The 24,464-nt window shown below is 39.6% G+C and overlaps 1 protein-coding gene across 3 annotated transcripts in view; it reads right to left on the reverse strand.

The window, feature by feature from the left end:
• Positions 1–24,464, reverse strand: part of CAMKMT (calmodulin-lysine N-methyltransferase) — a 414,521-nt gene that overhangs the window by 19,295 nt on the left and 370,762 nt on the right. For 2 of the 3 annotated variants that reach the window (XM_001145471.8, XM_009442406.5), the window contains exon 8: positions 9,610–9,684. The exons of the other annotated variant lie outside the window; for it this stretch is intronic. In XM_001145471.8, the coding sequence (XP_001145471.1) occupies positions 9,610–9,684 (75 nt within the window). The remainder of the gene's footprint in view (positions 1–9,609; positions 9,685–24,464) is intronic. 3 annotated transcript variants of the gene reach the window in all.

The following is a 24,464-nucleotide window of genomic DNA, read 5'->3' on the forward strand; positions in this document are numbered from 1 at the left end:
ACCCCAGCCTCCCAAGTAGCTGGGACTACAGTTGTGCACCACCATGCCCAGCTAGTTCTTTTTTTTTTTTGTAGAGACAGGGTCTCACTCTGTTGCCAGGGCTGGTCTTGAACTACTGGGCTCAAGCAGTCTTCCTGCCTCAACCTCCCAAAGTGCTGGGATTACAGGCACATGCCACTGTACCCAACCCAGGTTCATGTTTTTATAGTTCATTTTGATTTTTCATTTTCCATCCCTGATCTTTAGAGAATTTCTGTTCATGCAGCTCTGTCACCCCTTTGCTTGGGTCAGTCTGACTCTGTCTTCACCAGTTATTATCTTGGAAGCTTGAGACAGTTTCCTTATCTGAACTTGCAGGTCCCAGACCTTTGAGTTTGGGTTGCTTGGCAGTAGGTGGCAAGTTACTTAACTTGGCCATGCCTGATGCTATGGTCTGAATGTTTCCCCCAAATTCATGTGTTGGAGACTTAATCCCCAATGCAACAGTATTGAGAGGTGGGGAGTTTGGCTCCTTTTTGCCTTCCTGCCTTGTGCCATGTGAGGACACGTGTTCTTCTTCTCCAGAGGATGCAGCATTCTAGGTGTCATCTTGGCAGAAGAGACCAGATGCTCACCAGACACCAACCTGCCCGTGCCTTGATCTTGGATTTACCAGCCTCTGGAACTGTGAGAATTACATTTCTGTTCTTTATCAATGACCCAATCTGTGGTATTCTGTTATAGCAGCAGAAAATGGACAAAGACAGCTGGATGTTTATTAAAACCAAGGAAAGGATTCTGTGGGTGGGGTTAGGGTGGGGACAGGTGAAAGCATATTGTGCCGAAGGCATGCAGAACAGAGCTGGCTGCCAAACACCAGGGGAGTTGTCCAGCCTCTGCAGAAGGGCTCCTGGGCATTGCTAGAGCACTCTGCCAAGAGAAAGCAAAGCTGCTAGAGGCTGCCAATGATACCTATTGATAGGGACTTTTTTTCTGAACCCCATATTGGGATACGTGATCTGATATTATGTTGGTGCAAAAGTAATTGCGGTTTTTGCCATACCTTTAATGGCAAAAACTGCAATTACTTTTGCACCAACATAGTAACTATGAACTGAGGTCATAATAACCGAGCTTAGAAAGTACAGCTGAATCTTTGAAATCTGAACAGTACTGGAATATCCAGGATGCCAAAACCATGGGGCCCAAATTGTATATACAGCACCGAAAAGCAGTGATACTGTTTGGATGTTTCTCCCCTCCAAATCTTGTGTTGAAATGTGATCCCCAATGTTGGAGGTGGGGCCTAGTGGGAGGTATTGGGTCATAGGGGCGGATCCTTCATCCTTGTCTTGGTGAACTCCCCGTGGTAATGAGCTCATGTGAGATCTGGTTGGTTGAAAGAACCTCCTGTTTCTCTCTATTGCTCCTTCTCTCTCACCATGTGACTGCCTGCTTCCCCTGTGCCTTCTGCCATAAGGCAACTTCCTGAGGTCTTCACCAGAAGCAGATGCCAGCAATATGCTTCCTGCACAGCCTGCAGAACCATAAGCCAATTAAATCTCATGTCTTTATAAATTACCTAGCTTCAGATGTACCTTTGTAGCAGCGCAAGATGGACTAATACAAGTAGTAAAGAGATAAGGAAGAAGGGGGCACTATGCCTGTCCTTACGGAGGTTACAGTATAATAGGGAGGTAAGCCAGGCACAAGGACACATGTTTAATACAAATGGCAGAGACACACACGTTTTAATAACAAAACAGTTAATACTCACTGAGCTGAGTACTAGGTAACAGGTACCTTCTAAGAGGTTTTCATAGCTCATTTAATCCTCACATCAATCCTATGAGGTAGTTTTTACTGTTAGCATTATTATTATTGTCCACATTTTACAGCTAAGGAAACGAAGGCACAGAGAGGTTTGGAGTCACACAGCTACTAATTGGCAGGGCTGGGATTCACCTCTGTACCATATTGGCTTCAGAGTCTGTGCTCTGAGCCACTGCTCGGTACTGCCTCTCACATCTAATTGTAATTACTCCTGAGCATGAAATAATGTACGGAAGAGAGCACTGACTGGTTTAGGCAAAAGAGGGAGGTCATCAGATGACTAGAGTTAGGCGGGGTTGGTCGAGAAAGCCATCCCTGTTTACTTGCATCCATAGTGATCTCTCCCTTTTCCAAGCTCAGTACAAGAAGTAGAGAATTTGGAGGTTCTCCCAGGTCCCTGCATTTCATTGTTGTCCTCTCATTCAGCTGTCCTCTCATTCAGCTGCTATGCTTCTTGAAGGCAGAGAGCATCTGCATTTCTTTTTTTTTTTTGAGACTGAGTCTCACTCTGTTGCCCAGGCTGGAGTGCAGTGGCACAATCTTGACTCACTGCAACCTCCACCTCCTGGGTTCAAGCGATTCTCCTGCCTCAGCCTCCCAAGTAGCTGGGATTACAGACATGCGCCATCATGCCCAGCTAATTTTTGTATTTTAGTAGAGGCAGGGTTTCACCATGTTGTCCAGGTTGGTCTCAAACTCCTGACCTCAGGTGATCTGCCCACCTCAGTCTCCCAAATTGTTGGGATTATAGGCGTGAGCCACCGTGCCCGGCCTCACCTTTGCATTTCTTTGCCTCTCTCATAACATTTGGAAAACAGCTGAGGACACAGTAGACGAAAACGTTGATTCCTGGGGAAGAACAGCCGTGCTGTAGAGGTAGTCACTATAGTGATAGTGTATGGCTTGAGGAGTGTATGAGACATACATCTTCAGCTTTAGAGCCATCAGTTCTAGGCTGTGTCTGTTGCAAAGCAATAAATAAATAAAAGGGCTGTCTTCTACTTAATAAAAATTGACAACGATGTCTTTTTAAAAAGCAGGGACAGCAGACAGGGCACGGTGGCTCAAACCTGTAATCCCAGCACTTTGGGAGACCAAGGTGGGTGGATCATCTGAGGTCAGGAGTTCAAGGCCAGCCTGACCAACATAGTGAAATCTCAACTCTACTAAAAATACAAAAATTAGCCAGGCGTGGTGGTGTGTGCCTGTAATCCCAGCTACTTGGGAGGCTGAGGCAGGAGGGTCGCTTGAACCTTTGAGGCGGAGGCGGAGGCTGCAGTGGGCTGAGATCGTGACATTGCATTCTGGCCTGGGTGACAGAGTGAGACTTTGTCTCGAGAGAGAGAGAAAAAAAAAGCAGTGACAGCAAAACTACTTTTGAAACCTCTTAACCCATAACAGCATTTCAAATGCATTTGTTTGGAAAGTAATATGGAAAACTGTTCCATTCACAACTTGAATTTCTTCTCTAACGGTGAGTCCCTTACCTTAAGCTAGAACACTCAGCAACCTTGTGCATCAGCCATCTCCATGAGGGGCCTAAGTAAGGCCCCCTACTCCCATTTCTAATGCTGCAGGTCAGACCCCTCTGATTTGGCCTCCTGTCTCTTCACACAGCAAGAGTAAGCACCACCTACTCTAGGGCCCTGCATCATTCTTTTTAGCTAAGGGTGAGTATCAGCTGTCAGTGGGAGGGCTGCTGTCCTCGCTCAGAGGGGGCTGTTGCGTGGAGCTGTACTTCAGACAAGGGAGGAACTTGGTTCAGGGTTTTAAAGAGCTCTGGCTTTGATGTTGCTGCTGTGTGACTTTGGGCAGGTCACTTCATGTGAAGCCTCAGGTTCCTTGTCAATAAACACCCACCTATATGACTATGTGGACATCAAATTAATAAGATATGTTAGTTGATAAAGGTTTGTTGAGCATCTACTATATACTAAGGGCAAATTTAGGCACTGGGGATGAGCTATGAATAAGACAAAGTTCCCATTCTCAAGGAGCTTCCATTCTGTCTTCATTTCGCTTTACTATTAATAGTTCCAGCACAGCCTACACACAGACTGGCAGTTACTTGTGGACAGACTGGCAGATCATCACAGTCCTTGGAATTGAGGAGCTTATGTAGGGTGTTAGTTTCAATGTCCCTAAAGTGGGTAGTACACACTCCTTTACTGATACTGTCAAGGATGAATCAACTTTCAGGTAGGATATTTCAACAGACTAGGTTCTCTTCCAATCTGATGATTTTCTCCTCTGAGGAGAGCAGCTTATAAGAAGTTTCCAAAAAGTCATTGCTTGAGTGTCTTTGGTCACCACAGGTTCCATGGAAGGTTCTTCTATGGAAGGTCACTTTGAGCAATGGGAAAAGAATCCTCAGATGAGCTAGAAACCACGTCCAGAATGGAACCTCATCCCATTCCATCCATCACTCATGATGACCTGATTATTACCCATGGAAAGACTTTATCTTTCCCAAAACTACATTCTCAAATCTTGGAGCACAGAATGTATGTAAATTAAGTGCTACACAAATTTGCCATTAAGTCATATTAAACAGTAATTAATAACCATTAAGAATTAATGAGAAAGGAATCAAACTATGTCTTTAAAATATTCGCTCTTCAGGACTCTCTATTTTATTCCTTAGTGAGGTAATAATATCTTGAGCGATCTCGGCTCACTGCAAGCTCCGCCTCCTGGGTTCATGCCATTCTCCTGCCTCAGTCTCCCGAGTAGCTGGGACTACAGGTGCCCACCACCATGCCCATCTAATTTTTTTTTAATTATTTTTAGTAGAGATGGGGTTTCACCGTTAGCCAGGATGGTCTCGATCTCCTGACCTCATGATCTGCCCGCCTCGGCCTCCCAAAGTGCTGGGACTACAGGCATGAGCCACTGCGTCTGGCCCAATATCTTGAGTTTTAATAATTAAGCATTCTGGATTTTTAAAAGAAGATTATGATTGTAGGAAAATATCTCTGTCAGTTACCCAGGCCTACGGGAAACCTGGCTGGTTGGGACATGCAGCATTTAAGCAAAGGACCACACTCAGTTTATATCTGTGCATCCTAAAACTGGTAAGATTGTTAGAAAAAAAAAACGAACAGCACCTTAAGAACTGAGCTTCAAACATGCCCTTATAAAGTGCTATTTCTCCTTAAAGTTGGTCAGGATTACAAAGATGTTAACATCACAGCTTAACACACGGCACACATTCCAAACAGACTTATTTGAAAGGTAATGCTGTCTACTCCATCTCTCCAAATCAAATTTCCCAAAATTAATTCTTTGTAGTTCTCTAATAGATCTTTATTCCAAGTAAGCTCACTTGCTACTTAGCTCTGATGCAGAATTTATAACACTTTGTAGAGTATGTCATCTGAGCAATTTCAATGTGTTTTAGAGGGAATGATATATAATCTCCTGAAAATTCACCCCTTAAATAAGTCTTAATGGGCTGAGAGAACAGCAGTAGCTTAAGTGGATCTATTAAAAAAGGCTGAGTGGGTCAGTGATGGGGACAGAGATACCATTTTAACTCTCACTTCAGTTACTGATCAAAATACATTGGCAGTCTAGTTTGACCATTAAAGGGCACCCACGCACACACACACACAGACACACAGACCTCTATATAATTCACTTGTGGATCAACACTTGCTTTCTTCCATTGATCTGAATCACAGATTTTCCAACAAAGGAAAGGTGCCAGACCATTTTCATCACCTCCCTTAGAATCAGTTTCATGCAGACTGCAGAGCATCTGTAATTCCTCTCATAGGGAAGTTAATTAGTGCAGAGAACAAGGAGACATTTTTCTCTGTCAATAGCCACAGAAAGGAAGACCCCTATGTAATTTTCAATGTGAAATGTGCTGAGTTAAAGTCACTGTTTTAGATTTAACTTCAGCAAAGGAATGACCTCTTTCAGTATTTACCAACTGATTTTTATGAGAGCTCAGAATAATGCTGTATTCTAATTTTACTTGGCTCTATCCCTTTAGTTGAGTAATCTTGGGTGATTCATGTATTTTCTCTGGGACTGAGTCTTCTCAGGTGTCAGGTGAAAGGGCTGACTATATTTGGGCGAAAGATATTTTCAGGTGTAAACTTCCGTGAGTTGTGATTTGGAGCTGTCCATGATCACAGCATCTGAAAGAAAACAAATTCTAGAGCCTACAGTATTTCCATTTTGAGGGAAAAAAATTTTCACAAAATCAGCTTAAAAATCAAACATTTTTCATCATTTAGAGTAAAGTAAAAAGGACTAAAAAAAAAAAGAAACAATTTAGAGTATATAGCAAGTGCAAAAACGCTGAGAGAGCAATCGGGGTGGGTTGCTACAGGCCAATGTACTTTCCCCTATTTCTTTCCAAAGTCTCGGGCTGCAGGCGCACAGATGTGCTGATTGTCCTGCATACCCAGCTCAATGGGCCGGTCAGGGTATGGGTGGCATTTCAGATATGCTTTCTAAGCCTTTTGAGAATTCAAATGCACAGAGTCATTTCTATTTTTGCAGAGCTACAATAAACTGGAGGGCCGTCAAACACTGAATGAAAGCGTTCATTGGATATAAAACATCTTACTTCCAGACCCTTAGATTATATTGTGATTGAACAGGAGTCTGGAAAGGCAGGCTTAAAATTAACAATCACTCACTATTCTAACTCAGCAAGGACCAGGCTGGACTGCATTCCAGCAGAAAGGAATCCTTATATTAAACTCAACATTAAACAAGTCAACTGAGGAAATTAATAGGCAGGTTTTTTTCTACACCTGTGGTTAAATATTCTAATATTTTGATGTTTGTCAATAGCATCCTTTTGCAGGTATGGCTGCACCTCAATTTTTCCTTCTGTTTATTTCAAAGTTGACATTTTACAAGTTATTTAGGAACTGCTGAACCATGAAACTATTTTTCATTGTCAAAAATGCTGAATGGTGAAATAATGACTAGCTTTCACAGTTTGCCTCTTTATTTTATAATCTAGTTGAGCTACTAAATTTAGTTGTGAACTAACAGACTGTCTCTTCTGGGAAATAAGTTATTTCCCCCACTGCCTATAGGTTTTTGAATGTTTGAATGTAAATATCTGAATATATGAATGATTTAAGAACATAAACATATCACCGTTTGTTGTAATCATGTGCATTTTACTTGAACCACAATGTGGGTTTGGAATAGGTTTGTGAATAGAGCTTGTTTTCATGTAAATGGGATCAAGCAGTACCACTGGTTAGCTATTCAGGGAATCAGACAATGCCACCCTTGCTGGAAACGCTTCAATAAGATTTTAATCCATGTACCTAATATTTGAACTCCGACTCTTGCTTCATATTCCTGTGGCCTAATCCAGATCTCATTGCTGACAATGACTGAAGGATGGTGTGAGACTTAATGTGATCTATTTATGTGTGGCACCTCTTCCTGACACTGAGGATTTCAGGTTTCGTCTTGGAGGTAGTGTCTAAAGAGAGCTTTCTTTTCCTCCCCAGTGACATTCTTAAAAATATGTAGCACGGTTTGCCTGCCTGTCTGCCTGCCCCTAGAAGCAGCATCCATGCAATAACTCTTACAGAGAAACACCACACCAACAGGACATAAAGAACTCGTGGAATCCTGTGCTTCACTGCTACATGCACAACGTGCATATTAGAAATATTACTGTACTTTCTAAGTTTCTAAGCAGCTTACCCATCCCCGCGAATATGAAGAGAGACCATTACCAAAGCATTTCTTTTGGAAATACTATCAGCATCACAGTGAGAGTAGCTTAATGTTTCACATTTACAAATGGGAAACTATAAACAGGCTGACATTCTGGCATTTACAACACCCAGGGGAAAAAAAAAAACAATTCATGCATGGAAAAGCCATTTATAAAATGAAGCTTGGTGTATTTAGTTCATTTGAAGCCATAAATTCTCACACAGCTACCAGATGTGTATCTATGTGTGTGTGTATACATATAATATTATGTTATGTGTGTGTAATGTAAGTCTTAAATTGAATATGCATTATGTATATCAGTGTACGTGACCCTGTTGTCGGCTAGGGAAAAAAGAATGTTTTCCAAACATGTTGTGTGGCTATTTTTAACCTGAGAACATTAATCAGAAAAGAGCTTAAATCTTACTTCCTCTGCTTTTCCCTCTGGTACAAATAGGATGACATGGTGAGAGTGTCCATAACACAAGGTATGACAAAGCCAGGCTGTTTTGATATTTGTGTAAGGGACAAATTTAACTCTAAATCTCTTGGCCAGACCTGCCTTCCCCATATAATCAGAGCCCATCCACGTGTGACCCTTGTCTAAAGCTTCAGGAAGATGCTGCCCCTTCCCTCTTGCCGCTGCTCTCTGATCTGACTTTCATGCTTAATCTGATCTAATCCTGCCAGCATTATCTTCATCTGTGCAATGAAACCTGGAGGATTCTTTCTCATATTTGGTGAGGAAAGGCATTTACTAAATTACTTGCTCGAATCATACGGTGAGGTTTTAGCTCCTTATTTTTGATTAGATGAGGGCTGCAGCATTGAGGCACATTATCATTGATTAGTCAGAAATCCAGGTTTCTCCTATTTTTGGAACAAGATTTCCTGAAATTGGGTGCAAAAAGACTAAAAGGGCTATGAAAAACTAGAAACTCTCAGCTAAGAATAGACAAAATATTTATTTTTCATGGAGAAGTATTTTTTTTTCCGAAGAAAAAAAGCAAACCTAATTCCAATGACTTTTGTAGAAAAGTTATCCATTGAAAATCTTATTAAAATAATAATAATAACAAAACCCACTTCCTGAAAATTTCATTCAACTCTCCTCTAGGGAAAGTCTTCCCTGAGTTCTGGATCTTATGATTGGCCTTATCAATATAACAGAACTTCTTCAGAATCTGAACTTAATGTGTTTTCAAATCTAAAGTGTCCTAATAAACATCATGATAAAACCTCAAACAAGATCTTACTCTTAACAGGGAAAATACTTGTGAATTGTCAATGTTTCCCATAAGCTGAAATAATTATTATTCAAACTGCATGAAGAAATACATAAGATTAGTTGAAATAATTATTAAGGTCTGATGCATATTTATCCTGTAACTTACGATCAGACTTTCATTAACAAATAAGTAGATTGGGCTAAAATAGAGGGCAAAATACCGAATGTAAATTATTTTTAAAAGGCAGACACCTGACAGAGATTGTCATGTTATTATTTGCATAAGAATAAAATGTAATTTTATAATTTTTGTTTTAGGTATAATTAAATATTATAATTGAATACACTGAAAACATTAGATAGCAAACATATATTTTAAGAAAAGCGATTTCCCCAAAGATATTCCACAGATATGTTTATTTGCTAGAGAGTATGTGTGTGTACACACACACATATATTTTCCCTTATATCAATAGTCAGATCTCTCCTAAGAAGTAAGCTAATTGAGCTGTTTGTGTTGATAAACTCCTTTTTCTCCAGACTATTCCTCTCCGAGCCATAATTATTTGCAATTTGCCTAAGTCGTCCATTTACTGATACGTCAAGCATGAAACAGAGGCAATTCCAGAAAATGGAAATGCTTCTCAAAATCAATCTTTGGGAAATAATGTGGTAGAAGTTACTGTGTGATAGAAGACTACCTTATAACTGTCACATGGAGATGAATATTAATTTGTTGAGGTTAAGGTGGCTTTGTGCTTCATTTGTTGACTTTGCTTAGCCGTCAGCTAAGCAACACAGCCCAATTACTCCAGCAAAGCTATTTTTTTCTAACAGGAGTTTTGTGATTTTTATGTACTTACCAGTCAGCACACATAACAATGTCAAAATGTCCTTCCAGTTGAGAGACATCTGTCTCATTATCCCATCGTAAAACGCTTGAGGAGAAAAAGATTTTAAAAATTATACATAGGGTTTTTTTTTAATTTTGATTTTGAGCTATTAACATTATTTTTTGTGGCACTTGAAATTATTTAAAAGGTATATACAAATTATTTCAAAAGGTATAATAAAAATAGGATGTAACTGTCTTCTGTGTTTTATTTAGTATTTATTTATTTATTTAGTATTTAGTTTTATTTAGTATTTAGTATTTAGTATTCAAATCTAGAAGAAGAATTCTCTACTTAAATAAAATAGTTAACCTTTTTGCTAGTTTTTATAGGTTTTTGTAGACAAACTAGAGAAAAATATCTTATCTTTACCGTAGTCATTATAATGATTCTAGACCCTTAACATCAATAAGGTACATATTGAAACCAAAGTATTCCACATTTGACTGGAATACAAATTTATAAAAATAAATGATGTGAGACAGCTTATATCTATACTGCCTGGCATATCAGTTGCTTTTCATATTGATGAAATGAGCAATTTGGTAAGATGGAAGAAAAGAAGAGTCAAATTTCATTTGGTAGTTCTTGGTTTTTAGGCATAGTGAAAAATTCACCCACACTGACACTTAGTCTCCCAAAGGGGATCAGGTTTAAAACTTCACATTAATAACAATAATTAGTAACATGCATTTGAAAACTTTACTAATGCTTATGAGGCCAACCAGAGGTTTTTAGTTACTCTCAATTAATAACTGTGATGATTAGCATTTTACCATATTCAAGTATTTTAATGATTCGTCTTACCACAGCACCAAAACTGTGATTTACAGTACTATTTTTCAAAGTAAAATTCTGTTCCTATTTTCTATTTTGATTCTTTAAACCTAACCGGATTGAACATGTCCTACCCTGCCCAGTTATATTTGCTTATTTTGGTGGATTCATTTCTTCTATATCTTCCCTAGGTGAAAAGTCATGTGTCTGAATATAATAATAAGTCTTATACTAGTCAGCCCAAAAGTTCTTTTCATATACAATACATTAATATATATTAATGCCAGTAAATTTCTCAAGGTAGAAAAGATTAAAGACATCACCACAAAAATACCTACACAGGCTGGGCAGCAGTTGTTCATTGACTTGTCCAACTCGTTCCTACTGAGCCACTCCTCACTGTGTGTCAGGTCCTGTGCTGTGCCATAGACCATGCCTTCACAGGGGCAGCTTGATGGGCCATATGGACACAGAAACCCCCAATTCCTACGCTGTATCCTATGCATTGGGTGAATATACAGACTTGGAGCATGGGAGGGCTTTCCAGAAGCAGTGGGTTACCTCAGGGTTCACAAGTCCAGTAACACCCAGATAAGCTTTACAAATTAACTTTAGTGTTGCTGTACTTGCTGAGGCCTACTGGATAGGCAAGAAATGAAGGAAATTAGGAAATCCTAAGAGATCAATGCTTACGTTGTTTACGGATTTCTCAGAAACTCCATGCACCTGGGGAGAGCAGGAAGCAACAAACACCAACTTTTCTGGAAATGCTGAGGCTCCCAGTGTATCTGGGACTCAGGCTCAGTGAGAGATGGGGCCTTCCCAGCCCTCATCACAGCCCTGAGTTTTAGAATCTAAGACTTGAACCATGAGCAAGATGGTTTAAAGTATACATCTATACTAGACATTCTCTGATCAGAAAAGTAATGTATCTATCCATCATATGAATTTTGAAAAAAAAAGATTAAAGTATTAAAATTACTCATAATCTTACCATTCCATAAATGTCTCTTTAGAATTTGCTTTTAATACATATGCAATTACTAAAGCACAAGAACAGACTGCAGGAAATCCTGTGGTGATAGTGGATGCTGTATTCCTGAGATGCTTCAGCCCCTTGGTTCAACAAAGACAAACTGGAGAGATGGGGGTCTAAGCAGCGACTGGGTATGGATTCCCACAGCAGCTGTAATGAGTCGTGACTCTAAAATAAATTGAAATGCCTGGCTCGGTCACATGGACCATAACACATTCCCAAAAGGTATTTTTCCCCAGTTCTCATGAGGCTTATGGCTGTGCTACATGCATGTGACAGAGAAAGAGAGTGGTATTGTGGACAGAGTTCAGCTTTAGCACAGCAGACAGACCTAGGTTCAAATCTTGGCTCCTCCCCTTAGTAGCTGTATGAGTTTAGGCAATTATTTAACCTTACTGAGCTTGTTTTCTGATCTGTAAGATGGGGATAACACTAGCTATCTCCTTGAACATTCTAAGAGCACCATTCATACAGTACCTGGACTTGTATTGTTCATGTAACATACAATGAGAATGGTGCTTCCTGGAGCTGTGCAGTCAGGCAGCCTGCTATCTTGGAAGACTAGAGATGATGGTGAGTTCACTGTTCACTCCTCTCCTCCAGTGACCTTGTCCTCCACCTTTGGAGATACACTCCCATGCATGCTCGTGAGAGCATGTGCTTCCACTGTGGGGGAGGACCAGACTGTGTTTGTATCTAATCTGTTGCAGACCAATACTTTTGTAAAATATAGTCACAAAAATGAGATTAAAAACACAAAGACATTCCAAATACAGGTCCACTGATCATATGCTTGGATGTCGCAGCAGTGTTTCTAAACATTTATTTTCAATTTCTGAACTTATCTCCTTGCAGATCAGTAACACACAGTTCACAGACTGGCACCAGTCCATGGCCTACTCATTGAGTGGCACTCCTCCAAACCTATCTTTACCAGTTACTGCAACTCTAGCCAATCTCTGACCAACCCCTCCTATCTTTCACAGCTCATTCTTTCTAGAAGGTACTCTTCAGTCCCACTGGCCCACACTGATCTTATCACCATGTCACTATCCCACTTCCCTAATATTTATCTTTCTTTCTTGCTCAGCTTAAATTTCATGACTTATCATTGTAATTACTCCCTTGCATACACCCTCAACTTCCTTGTCCCTCTCTTACTTCCTCGTATTTGTTAAATCCAGCTCTCTACCTGGTCCATGACTGCACCTGTGCACCTGAATGTGGCTAGAGACAGCACACAAGCATCCTCACTGGCTTTGCTTTAAATTCATGACTATGAACCTCAAGTGGACCCTTAATGACATCTGGCAGTTATACTTACATTTCCTTTGTCCATTTAGTTTCCCACTATCCTAGGTCATTATTTTGCACTTTCTGCTCTCCCTTCAAAATTCTGACACTATTCCCCTCCTCCTCACTTTCAGCTGATGACCCTGCTTCTTGCTTTACTGTCAAAATTGCAGCAATCAAGCCGGGCACGGTGGCTCATGCCTGTAATCCTAGCACTTTGGGAGACCGAAGCGGGTGGATTGCTTAAGCCTAGGAGCTCGAGACTAGCCTGGGCAACATGGCGATACCCCCTCGCTGCTAAAAATACAAAAAATTAGCTGGGTGTGGTGGCACACACCTGTGGTCTCAGCCACTCCGGAGGCTAAGGTGGGAGGATCATCTGAGCCCAGGAAGTCAAGGCTGCAGTGAGCCATGATCTAGCCACTGCACTCCAGCCTGGGTGACAAAAATGAGACCCTTTCTCAAAAAAAAAAAAAAAAAAATGCAGCAATCAGTTAAGAACTTCCATAAACTCCTACCACCACACTTATGCTCCTAATAGCATCTGCATCTACACATTCTGCCTTCCTGCCCATTACCATAGATGAACTATCTATACTCCTATCTACAGCCAGTACCTTCTCTTATGCCACCTAGATCCATCCCCTTTGATCTATTCTAGGACGTGCTCTAGCAATTTCCCTTCTGTTTCCTATATCAGTTCTTTTCTCTCTCTGGATTACTTCCATCAGTATTCAAACATGGAGTTATTTCCCCCTTTGTAAAATATCCTCTCCTGACAGTTATTGCACCATTTCTCTATTCCTCCTTTGCAGCAAAACTCTTTGAGAAAATTGTTTGACACTCTGTTGCCAATTCCTCTCCTCTCATTCTCTTAAAATTCACTCCAGCCAGGCTTTTGTCCCCACTGTTCCACCAAAAATGCTGCTGTCAAACTCACCAAAGATCTCCACATTGCTAAATTTAGGTCAGTTCTTAGTCTTTATCTTACTTGACCTATCAGCCTGAACCTCTCCCATGAACTCTAGATTCATATATCCAACTTCCTATTTTAATATTTCCACTTGGGTATCTACTAGACATCTCAAACCTAACATGTCCAAATTTGAATTCCCAATCATTTTCCCTAAAACTCACTTCATTCAGTCTTTTTTAAATCTCGTTATTGGTAATTCCATCTTTCCAGTTGCTCAGGCCAAAGACCTTGAATATATCTTTGACTCTTTCTCTTACAGTCCACATTGAATATGCCACAAGTGCAGGTCATTCTACCTTTGAAATATATCAAAATCTAACCACTTCTCTCTATCTTTACTGCTCTCCCCAGTCTAAACTACTATCATCTCTCATCTGAATTATTTCATAGCCCCCTAATTGGTCTCCCTGCTTCCATCTGTCATCCAACAATCTCTGCTCAAGAGAGCAGCCAGAGTGATTCTTTTAAAACATGTATCAGATCATGAGCCTTTTCTCTCTTCACTCAGAGCAAAAGCCAAAGTCTTTACAATGACCTGAAAACCCTTACACAATTGGGCCTGGTTACCACTCTGTCCTCATCTACTATTACTCTCCTCCTTGGCCTCTTTGCTCTAGTAACACTGGCCTCCTTATGCTTTCCTGAATACACTAGCATGGTTCTGTTCTAGGGTCTTAATACTGGCTGCTTGAGCAGCCAAAATGCTCTTCCTCCAGATATCTCTATAGCTACAGCTCACTCCGTCACCTCCTTCAGGTCTTTGTGTATATGTCTTACCTTCTCAGGGAGGCCTCCCCTGACCATCCTCTTTAAAACTGCAATCATTTATTTTCAGTCCAGCACTTCTAAAACCCCCTTATCTTGCTCTTTATTTTTCTGTAGCAGCTATTACCCTTTAATGTGCAATATAACTAAATTATTGATTTTGTTTCTTCTCTCTTTCCCCACTAGAATATAAGCACCACCGGGATACAGATTTTTAAAATCTGTTTTGTACAGTGATGTATTTCCAATGTCTAGAATAGTCCCTAGCACCTAATAGCTGTTCAATAAATATGCCATATGGATGAATTGTGTGTGAATGTACCTAGCACAGTGCCTGGCACGCAGAAGGCCCTCACGAAATAGAGGTTTCTATTGTTAAATTGCTCTTTGAATAGAATGTGTGGATTAGCTAGATATGAAGTCCACTTAAAATGCTTTCTAAAGATTTCTGCTTCCAGCAAAGATGGCGTAACAAGGCCCTCATTTAGCTTTTTGTCTAAAACAACAACAGAAAACCTACACAAAACATATAAAACAATAGTTTTCAAGACACTGAACATCAGCAACACAGGACAGTAATCCTTAAGAAGACAGAAATAAATGAAATGAGCCCTACCTTTACCCCAGCTTACTGCCTTGAGAGTTTCCAGGCCATAGCATAGATGGAGGAAATGAGAAAGAAGCAGGTGGACTGCCTGAGTTAAGAAGATGGGGCCAGGCATGGTGGCTCATGCCTGTAATCCCAGCACTTTGGGAGGCTGAGGCGGGTGGATCATGAGGTCAGGAGTTTGAGACTGGGCTAGCCAAGATGGTGAAACCCCGTCTCTACTAAAAATAAAAAAATTAGCTGGGCACGATGTTGGGCACCTGTAATCCCAGCTACTTGGGAGGCTGAGGCAGGAGAATCGCTTGAACCTGGGAGGCAGAGGTTGTAGTGAGCCTAGATCACACCACTGCACTCCAGCCTGGGTAACAGAGCGAGACTCCATCTCAAGAAAAAAGAAAAAAGAAAAAAAAGAAGATGGAACTGAGAGTCTAAGAAACTTGAGTTCCCAGGATAAAATACTGAATAGGAGAGCACTGGAGAGAGAGAGAGAGAGAGAGAGAGAAAGAGAGAGAGAACTCTGGAGATCTGTGGATGGTCCCCCTAGAATATTCTGTGGATGACTGATCATGCATGTATGTGAGAAAACTATCTGAAGTTGGGGAAAGATCATGTCAAAAAATTGAAGGGGAGTAGGTCAGTGCTCACACAGGGCCAGGAATAGTGCGTGTTCCACCAGCCAGATTAGAAAACCTCATAATTTACAAGCATTGTGTAGAGTCCTCAGAAGGGTCTTGTCTCAATAGTAGGGAATAATTAGCCCTAGACTAAATGCTGCTCTGGTTCTGCCTAACAAATCTTAAAAGCAAGACCCAAACATATCAAACTATTTCAAAGTAATTTAACTGTATCCCAGAACAAAACTCAAAAACACACTTTGGGCGGTCAAGGTGGGAGGACTGCTTGAGGTCAGGCGTTCAAAAACAGCATGGGCAACATGGCAAGATCCCATCTCTACAAAAAATACAAAAATTAGATGAGCATGGTGGTGCATGCTTGTGGTCCCAGCTACCTGGGGGGCTGAGAAGGGAGGACCACTTGAGCCTGGGAAGTTGAAGCTGTAGTAAGCTGTGATTGTGCCACTCCACTCCAGCCTGCATGACTGAGTGAGACTCTGTCTCTAAAACAAACACAAAATCTCAAAAACATTTACAGAAATATAAAAACATTCAGATCCCAACAAAGTAAAATTCAAAATACCTAGTATATAATCCAAGATGGCCAGACATATAAAAAATTGAAAAAATAGAAACCATAATGACAAGACAAATCAAACAACTGAACTCAATCGAAAACTGACAGAGATGTCAGAATTAGCAGACATGGGCATTACAATAGTTATCATAATGGTCTTTAATATATTCTAAGAATCAGGTAGAGACATGGGAGATACCTTTTAAAGCCCCAAATCAAACTTCTAGAGATGAAAACTACAATGCCTGAGAAGAACAATACATTGGATAAGATTAACAGCAGATTAGACACCGCAAAAGAGAAGACTAGTGAACTTGAAAACATAGTGATAGAAACTATCCAAAATGAAATATATGGAGAAAAAAAGGAATAAAATAAAGAGTGAGCTGTGGGACAATTTTAAGTGGTCAATACATGTGAAACTGGACTTCTCAAAAAATAGGAGAAAGGAGACAACAGAAAAAATATTTGAAGAAATAATGGCTGAAAAATGTCCTAATTTAATGAAAACTGTTAACTCAGCAAGAAATTTCAACAAGCCCAAACACAAGAAACATGAAGAAAACTAGCAGGCACATAATAATAATCGAATTGCCTAAAAGTAGTGATAAAGAGAAAATCTGAAAAGCACCCAGAGGAAAAAGATGTTTTATATAAAAACAAAGATAAGGATGACAGCATATTTTTTTGTGTGAGGAATAGGCAAGTTAGAAGACAGTGGAGCAGCATCTTTAAAGTACTGAAAGGAATAAAAAACAACTGTCAACCTAGAATTGTATAGCCAGTGAAAATATATTTCAAAACAAGGTGAAACAGATGTTTTCAGACATACAAAAAGCTGAAGGAATTAATCACCAGCAGACCTACGCTGCAAGAAATGTTAAAGGAAATCCTTAAGGCAGAAGAAAAATGATATCAGATGGAAATGTACATGAAGGAATCAGAAATACTAACTATATAGGTAAATATATATATGACTGTTTCTTATTACTTAAACCTCTTTAAATATAATTGGTTAAACAAGCAAGTATTGTGGGGTGATAATATATGTATAGATAAAAAGTAGGACAATAGTAGCATAAAGACTGGCAGGGGACCAATGGCAGTATACTACTGTAAGGTTTTGTTTTGTTTTGTTTTGTTTGAGACAGAGCAGGCTCGAGTACAGTAGCATGATCTCAGCTCACTGCAGCCTCCGCCTCCCAGGTTGAAGCTATTCTCCTGTCTCAGCCTCCCGAGTAGCTGGAATTACAGGCACCAATGACCACGCCTGGCTAATTTTTGTTTTTGTTTTTTTTTTCAGTAGAGATGGGGTTTCATCATGATGGCCAGGCTGGTTTCAAACTCTTGGCCTTAAGTGATCCACCCACTTTGGCCTCCCAAAGTGCTGGGATTATAGGCATGAGCCACCATGCCCAGCCACAGGTTTTAATAATATACATGAAATGGTATATCATTTGAGGATAGTCTGTGATAAGTTAAAGATACATACTATAAAATCTAAAGCAACCACTAAAATAAAAAACAAAGAGTTACAGCTAGTAAGCCAACAAAGGAGATAAAATAGAATAAGAAAATAAACTCATTTAATCCAAAAGCAAGCAGAACAAGATGAAAGGGGGAACAAAGAATAGATGAAACACAAAACAAATAGTAAAATGACAGATTTAAATCTAACCCCATCAGTAACTGTACTAAACAAAAATGGTCTGAACACTCCAATTAAAAGGCAGAGTGTGTCAGACTGGACAAAACAGCTAGACCGAAGTACATGTGGCTTGCAATAAATGCATTTTAAATATACAGACACAACTAGGTTAAAAGTAAAAAGATGGACAAAGATATACCAAGCAACACTAGTCAAAAGAAAGCTGGAGTGTCTATATTCATATCAGACATAGTAGATTTCAGAGCAAAGAATGTACTAGGAATAAGGAAGATCACTTTACAATGTTAAAGGGTCAAGAAGCAGACATAACAATTCTAAATATTCACGCACTGAATAACAGAGCTTCAAATTTATGAAGCTGAAATGGATAGAAGTACAACTACAAAAAACCACAGACGAAACCAAATTACTGTCAGAGATTTCAATACTCCCCTCTCAGTAATTGATGGAACAAGTAGACAGAAAATAAGCAAAGCTACAGATGACTTAAACAACACTATCAATAACTTGACTTAATTGATATTTATAGAATACACTCAACAATAGCAGAACAGATGTTCTTTTCAAATAGACCATTTACCAATATATACCTATTCTGGGTCATAGTGTAAGTCTCAATAAATTTAAAATGATTCTAGTCATACAAAAAATATGTTCCCTGGCTGGGCATGGTGGCTCATGCCTGTAATCCAGCACTTTGGGAGGCTGAGGGGGTGGATCACTTGAGGTCAGAAGTTGAGACCAGCCTGGCCAATATGGTGAAACACCATCTATACTAAAAATACAAAAATTAGCCTGGCATGGTGGTGCATGCCTGTAGTCCCGGCCACTCAGGAGGCTGGAGCAGGAGAATAGCTTGAACCCAGGAGGCAGAGGTTGCAGTGAGCTGAGATTGCACCATTGCACTCCAGCCTGGGCATCACAGCGAGAACCTGTCTCAAAAAAAAAAATAAAAAAAAAGAATGTTTCCTGACCACAATGGAATTAAACTAGAAATCAATAATCTCTGTAAAATTCTCAAATATTTGGAAAATAAATAACATACTTCTAAATAACCTGGGGTCCAAAGAATAAATGAAAACACAAACTGACAATTATTTTGCATTGAATGAAAATACAACACATCAAAATTTATGGGATGCCACGAATGAAGTACTTAGAGGAAATTAATAGCACTAAATGCCTATATTAGGAAAGGTCTCAATTAGTGAACTCAGTTTCTAGCTAAATATTCAAGAAAAAGAAGAGTAAGTTAAACTTAACCAGAAAAAAAAAGAAGTAATAAAGATTAGAGCAGAAGTGAATAAAAAGGAAAACAGAAAAATAATAGAGAAAAATCAATGAAACCAAACACTGATTCTTTGAGATCAATAAAATTGATAAACCTCTAGCCTGACTTATCAGGAAAAAAGGGAGAAGATATAAATCACCAAGATCATGAATATGAGAGGTGCCATCAATACAGAGTCCATAAATATTAAGAGGATAATATTTATGCAATATTAATACAACATATCCAAAGTTGTCCATAATATACATATGAACATACATATGGCAATGCATCATGATCAAGTGGGGCTTATCTTAAGAATATAAGACGGTTGGTTTAACATTTGAAAATTGATCAATATAATCTAGTATATTAGCAAGCCAAAAAAGAAAAAACATATGATCATCTCAATAAAGGCAGAAAATGCTTCTGACAAAGATTAATGTCTGTTCCTGCTAAAAACTTCCAGCAACCTAAAAATAGAAAGGAAATTCTTTGGCCTGAAAAAGGTCATCTATGAAAAACCTATAGTTAACATCATACTTAATGGTGAAAGACCTGATGCTTTCTTCCTAACATCAGGCATAAGAAAAGTATGTTTTCTTTCATTCTTCAACACTGCACTGGAGATTACAGTCCCTTTCTGTATAAAGAGATATACAAAAATAAGCTTCTAGAACTAATAAGTGACTTTAGTAGGATTGTGGGATACAAGATCAATGTACAAGAATCAGTTGTATTTCTTCATAAAATCAACAAATAATTGGAAGTTGGAATTTCCAATTTTATACTGTTTACAACAGCATTAAAAAACCATTCTGTTTATAATAGCATAAAAATATGAAACACTTAAAGATAATTCTGACAATGGATGAGAGAAATTAAATAAGACCTAAGTAAATGGAGGCAATTTGGTGAGCAAAGGATGAAATGATGTTTTAACAATTGAGTCTCCATTTTTTAAAAACAGAACTTCAATCTATATCTCACACCATATGCAAATATTGATGCAAAATGAATCATAAACCTAAATGTAAAACCCAAAACTATAAAACTTGTAGATGAAAATGCAAGAGAAAATCTTTGTAACCTTGAGTTAGGTAAAGATTTCTTAGACACACACAAGAGTCTTGATCCTTAAAAGAACAAATTGGTAAATCAGACTTTATTAAAATTAAAAACATTTGCACTTTGAAAGATCCTGTGAGGAGAATGAAGACGAGCTACAGGCTGGAAGAAAATGGCAAACCATATATAGTATCTGATATAAGCTTATATCCAGAATATATAAAGAACTCCCAGAGTATGTCAATGATAAGAAAAACAAGAAACCCAATTTTTTAAAAAATGGGCAAAGCATTTGAACAGACACTTCACCAGAGAAGATACGTGAATGGCAAATAAGTACATGAAAATATATTCAACATCGGCCGGGCGCGGTGGCTCACGCCTGTAATCCCAGCACTTTGGGAGGCCGAGGCGGGCGGATCACGAGGTCAGGAGATCGAGACCATCCTGGCTAACACGGTGAAACCCCGTCTCTACTAAAAATACAAAAAATTAGCCGGGCGTGGTAGCGGGCGCCTGTAGTCCCAGCTACTCGGGAGGCTGAGGCAGGAGAATGGCGTGAACCCGGGAGGCGGAGCTTGCAGTGAGCCGAGATCGCGCCACTGCACTCCAGCCTGGGCGACAGAGCGAGACTCCGTCTCAAAAAAAAAAAAAAAAAAAAAAAAATATATATATATATATATATATATATATATATTCAACATCATTAGTCCCTAGGGAAATTCAAATTAGAACTCCAAGCTGGGCATGGTGACATGTGCCTATAGTCCCAGCTACAAAACTGTTTTTTAAACAAACTGAACAGAAAATGCTTTCTGAAAAAGAGCAAGGCGCATACAAGTAGGACCCTTACCTATATAAGTTTTACCATCTAAAGCATAACATTCATGTGCGAAGACATGTAAAGGATGGTTCTACCAGACATCAAATCATGTCAACATGTTGCTTGTAATTACACTGACACCAAAGTAAAATTTATATTCTCTCCATTTTATTTCATCACAATATTAAAATCTTATTTCCATTCAAAATTCATTACAAAGTAAAATACAATTTTGTAAGCAGAAATATCACAAAATCAATAATCATTATAGAATTCTCCATGTTTGAGAAAAATCTTGGCTGGGCACTATGGCTCATGCCTGTAATCCCAGCACTTTGAAAGGCCAAGGTGGGAGGATTGCTTGAGGCCAAGAGTTTGAGACCAGCCTAAGCAACATAGTGAGACCCCTGTCTCTACAAAAAAAATAAAAAATTAGCCAGTTGTGGTGGTATGTACCTGTTGTCCTAGCTACTCAGGAGTCTGAGACAGGAGGATCACTTGAGTCCAGGAATTTGAGGTTACAGTGAGCTATGATCTTGCCACTGTACGCCAGCCTGGATGACAAGGTAAGATCCTGTCTCTAATTTTAAAAATAAAGAAAAATCGTAACAGCTGTGGACATGCCAAACCTATGAAGTTTAACAGGTATAGTATAGCAGAAAGAATGCATGGGCTTTGTAGCTAGATAGCTCTGAGTTCAAACGCAAGCCAGTGAAGATGAGAGATGCTGAATATCAATGCCCTCATCTGTAAAAAATGAGACAGTAAGAGTTGCATCACAGGACTCATTAAGAATTGAAAGAGATGGAGTAAATGAAACCACATTATAGGTGCTTAAGAAATATTAGTTTCCCTTCCCTTATTCTTGTACTAACTTATGTCCTTTCATTCTGGCTTTGAGTTTGGGGTTTCAATCTGAAAAACAAAACCAAGTCAATTTCTGATAGGATTTTTACCTTGTGATGCAAAACTCACACTGAAAGAATTTCTCAAACAGAGAGTCTCTGTTTCAAGTTTGTAATAAAACCTAATGTCAAATGGGTTCACCCTAATTTGTATTTCATTGCAGTGATCACAGATAACTCTCCCTATAGAGATTTAAAGAATTTATTTTCTCATATTCTCATGTTTAGTATTTCTTTGTTTACCTTTACATTTTCAGACTCCTGGCTGTAGGGGAGTGAGTCCTGTTGTTTGTTTGTTTGTTTGTTTTCTGAGACAGAGTCTTGCTCTGTCACCCAGGGTGGAGTGCAGTGGCGCAATCTCAGCTCACTGCAACCTCTGCCCCCTGGGTTCAAGCAATTCTGCCTCAGCCTCCCTAGTGGCTGGAATTACAGGCATGTGCTACCATGCCCAGCTAATTTTTGTACTTTTAGTAGAGACGGGGTTTCGCCATGTTGGCCAGGCTGGTCTCAAACTTCTGGCCTCAAGTGATCAACCCGCTTCAGCCTCCCAAAGTGCTGGGATTACAGGCGTGGGCCACTGTGCCGGCTGAGTCTTGGTTTTAAACTCTGCTGTTAAAAAGGTAGTTTCTTGTGTATTTGTGAAAGTAGTGCACTGATAGAATTCTTGATCATGCTTGCTAAATGTAATGAACTTCGAAAACAAGCTATCTTACCAGCAGTAGGGAAGGCAGCCATGTTCTTTGTATGGCTATTATAGGCATTCTTTACAGAGGATTCCAGTATCCTTTCCCACAGTTTCTTTTATGTCACTTCTCAAAGTCTATGTTGGCACAGCTCACTCTTGTAGAGGGCCATTTACAGTGTTTACAGTGTTCAAGTCATTTACGGTGTTTACCCAAACCAGTGAATCACTTCTCTTCTTTCAAATGATTTCCTATTTGCCACTTTCTCCTCCACTTTTCCTTATCTTTTATAGAGTTTTAAACTTCCATATCATAGAAGCCTCTCTAAGAAAGTGTTTTAAACACTTAGAGAAAAGGACACCATCTAAATCTGGAATTGAAAACTCAGAATGAAAGGGGATATTGATCTGTTGACTTCCTAATTTGGGAGTCGTCTGTCTATAAATGTTATTGAAACCTCAGTGGATGCTGTGAGCAGCAGTATAATGAGGACATGTTCCTCAAGTAACAAAATCATAATCGTCAAAAGGAACATACAGTCATATTCGGAAGACAAGACATTCAAATGAAACAAAAGAATTACAGATGGCCCTATGTAAGTAAGGTACTACCAAGGGAGTAATCACTGTGGACTGGACAAGTTGGGGAAGGTATCCTGAAGAAGGTGGAACTGCATGTGATCTTACACACAGGATCTGGATGGGGAATGAAGAAGCAAGAGGACATATCAGACAAAGCCTAAAGAAGAGGCCAGGGTTTGGAGGCTGGAATGAACACACTCATGCTTTAAGCTCCCCAAATATCCCAAGTCTTTGTTCTCAGCAGGTGACCTTACAGAAAGCCTGAGGCTATCTATCTGATACCATCTTTCTCCTCTTCTTCTTTTTCTCCTTTCCTCTTGTCTAAAAGGAAGTAGGGTCACTCTTCTCATTAAGGAGAACTTCTCCATCTGTGTGCTGGATAAAGCCACCCCTTCCTCTTCCCTAGTGGTTTTCAAACTTCGGCATACATCATAATTCTTAGACAGTCTGTTGAAATACACATTCCTGAGCTTCAACTCCAGAGTTTCCAATTCAGTAGGTCTGAGGTGGGGCCTTGGAATATGCATTTCCAACAGGTATACAACTGATGCTGATGGTGCTGGTCAGGGGGCCACACTTTGAGAAGCCCTGATCTAGATCTTTGCCTCATCAAACATCTCCCTTTCTTGTCTCCACTTCTTTCTTCTTTCTTGGCTGTAGTGGCTTGCCTGATCACATGCTCAACTCTTCCACCTCAGCTTCCCCTTAGCACACACACAACTTCTCTCCCTTTGCCACCAACATTCTTATGGGAGTGGACACTCCCATTGCTTCACCTGCCCTGATGATATGACCTTTCTTCCAACAGTCACAGAACTACTTTGCAATCTGCCTGATGTACCTTCAGTAATCTGCAGCAGCCAACCACACTCTCCTTGAAATGCTTTCTTGGACTTCTTCCATTAAGAAGTGGTATTATACCGTACCACCCTGAGCCATCAACCTTGCTCTCCAGTCCCTTCTTAGTATCCCTTTCTGGCTCTTTTTACTACTCCTGACACACAGACATTTTCTAAGATTCTGTCCTTGGCCATCTTCTCTTCTGACTTTCCAATTCCCGTAGTTATGTTCTGATCACTTGATTTTGATCTCCAAATCTTCTAGCACAATATTTTTCTGAGATCTGAACTTTTATTTCTAACCTCTTGTAGTTACTGTCACATATCTGTTCTACTGCCATC

Source organism: Pan troglodytes, chromosome 12 (assembly GCF_028858775.2).
Source record: "Pan troglodytes isolate AG18354 chromosome 12, NHGRI_mPanTro3-v2.0_pri, whole genome shotgun sequence".
NCBI classification, from domain to species: Eukaryota; Metazoa; Chordata; class Mammalia; order Primates; family Hominidae; genus Pan; species Pan troglodytes.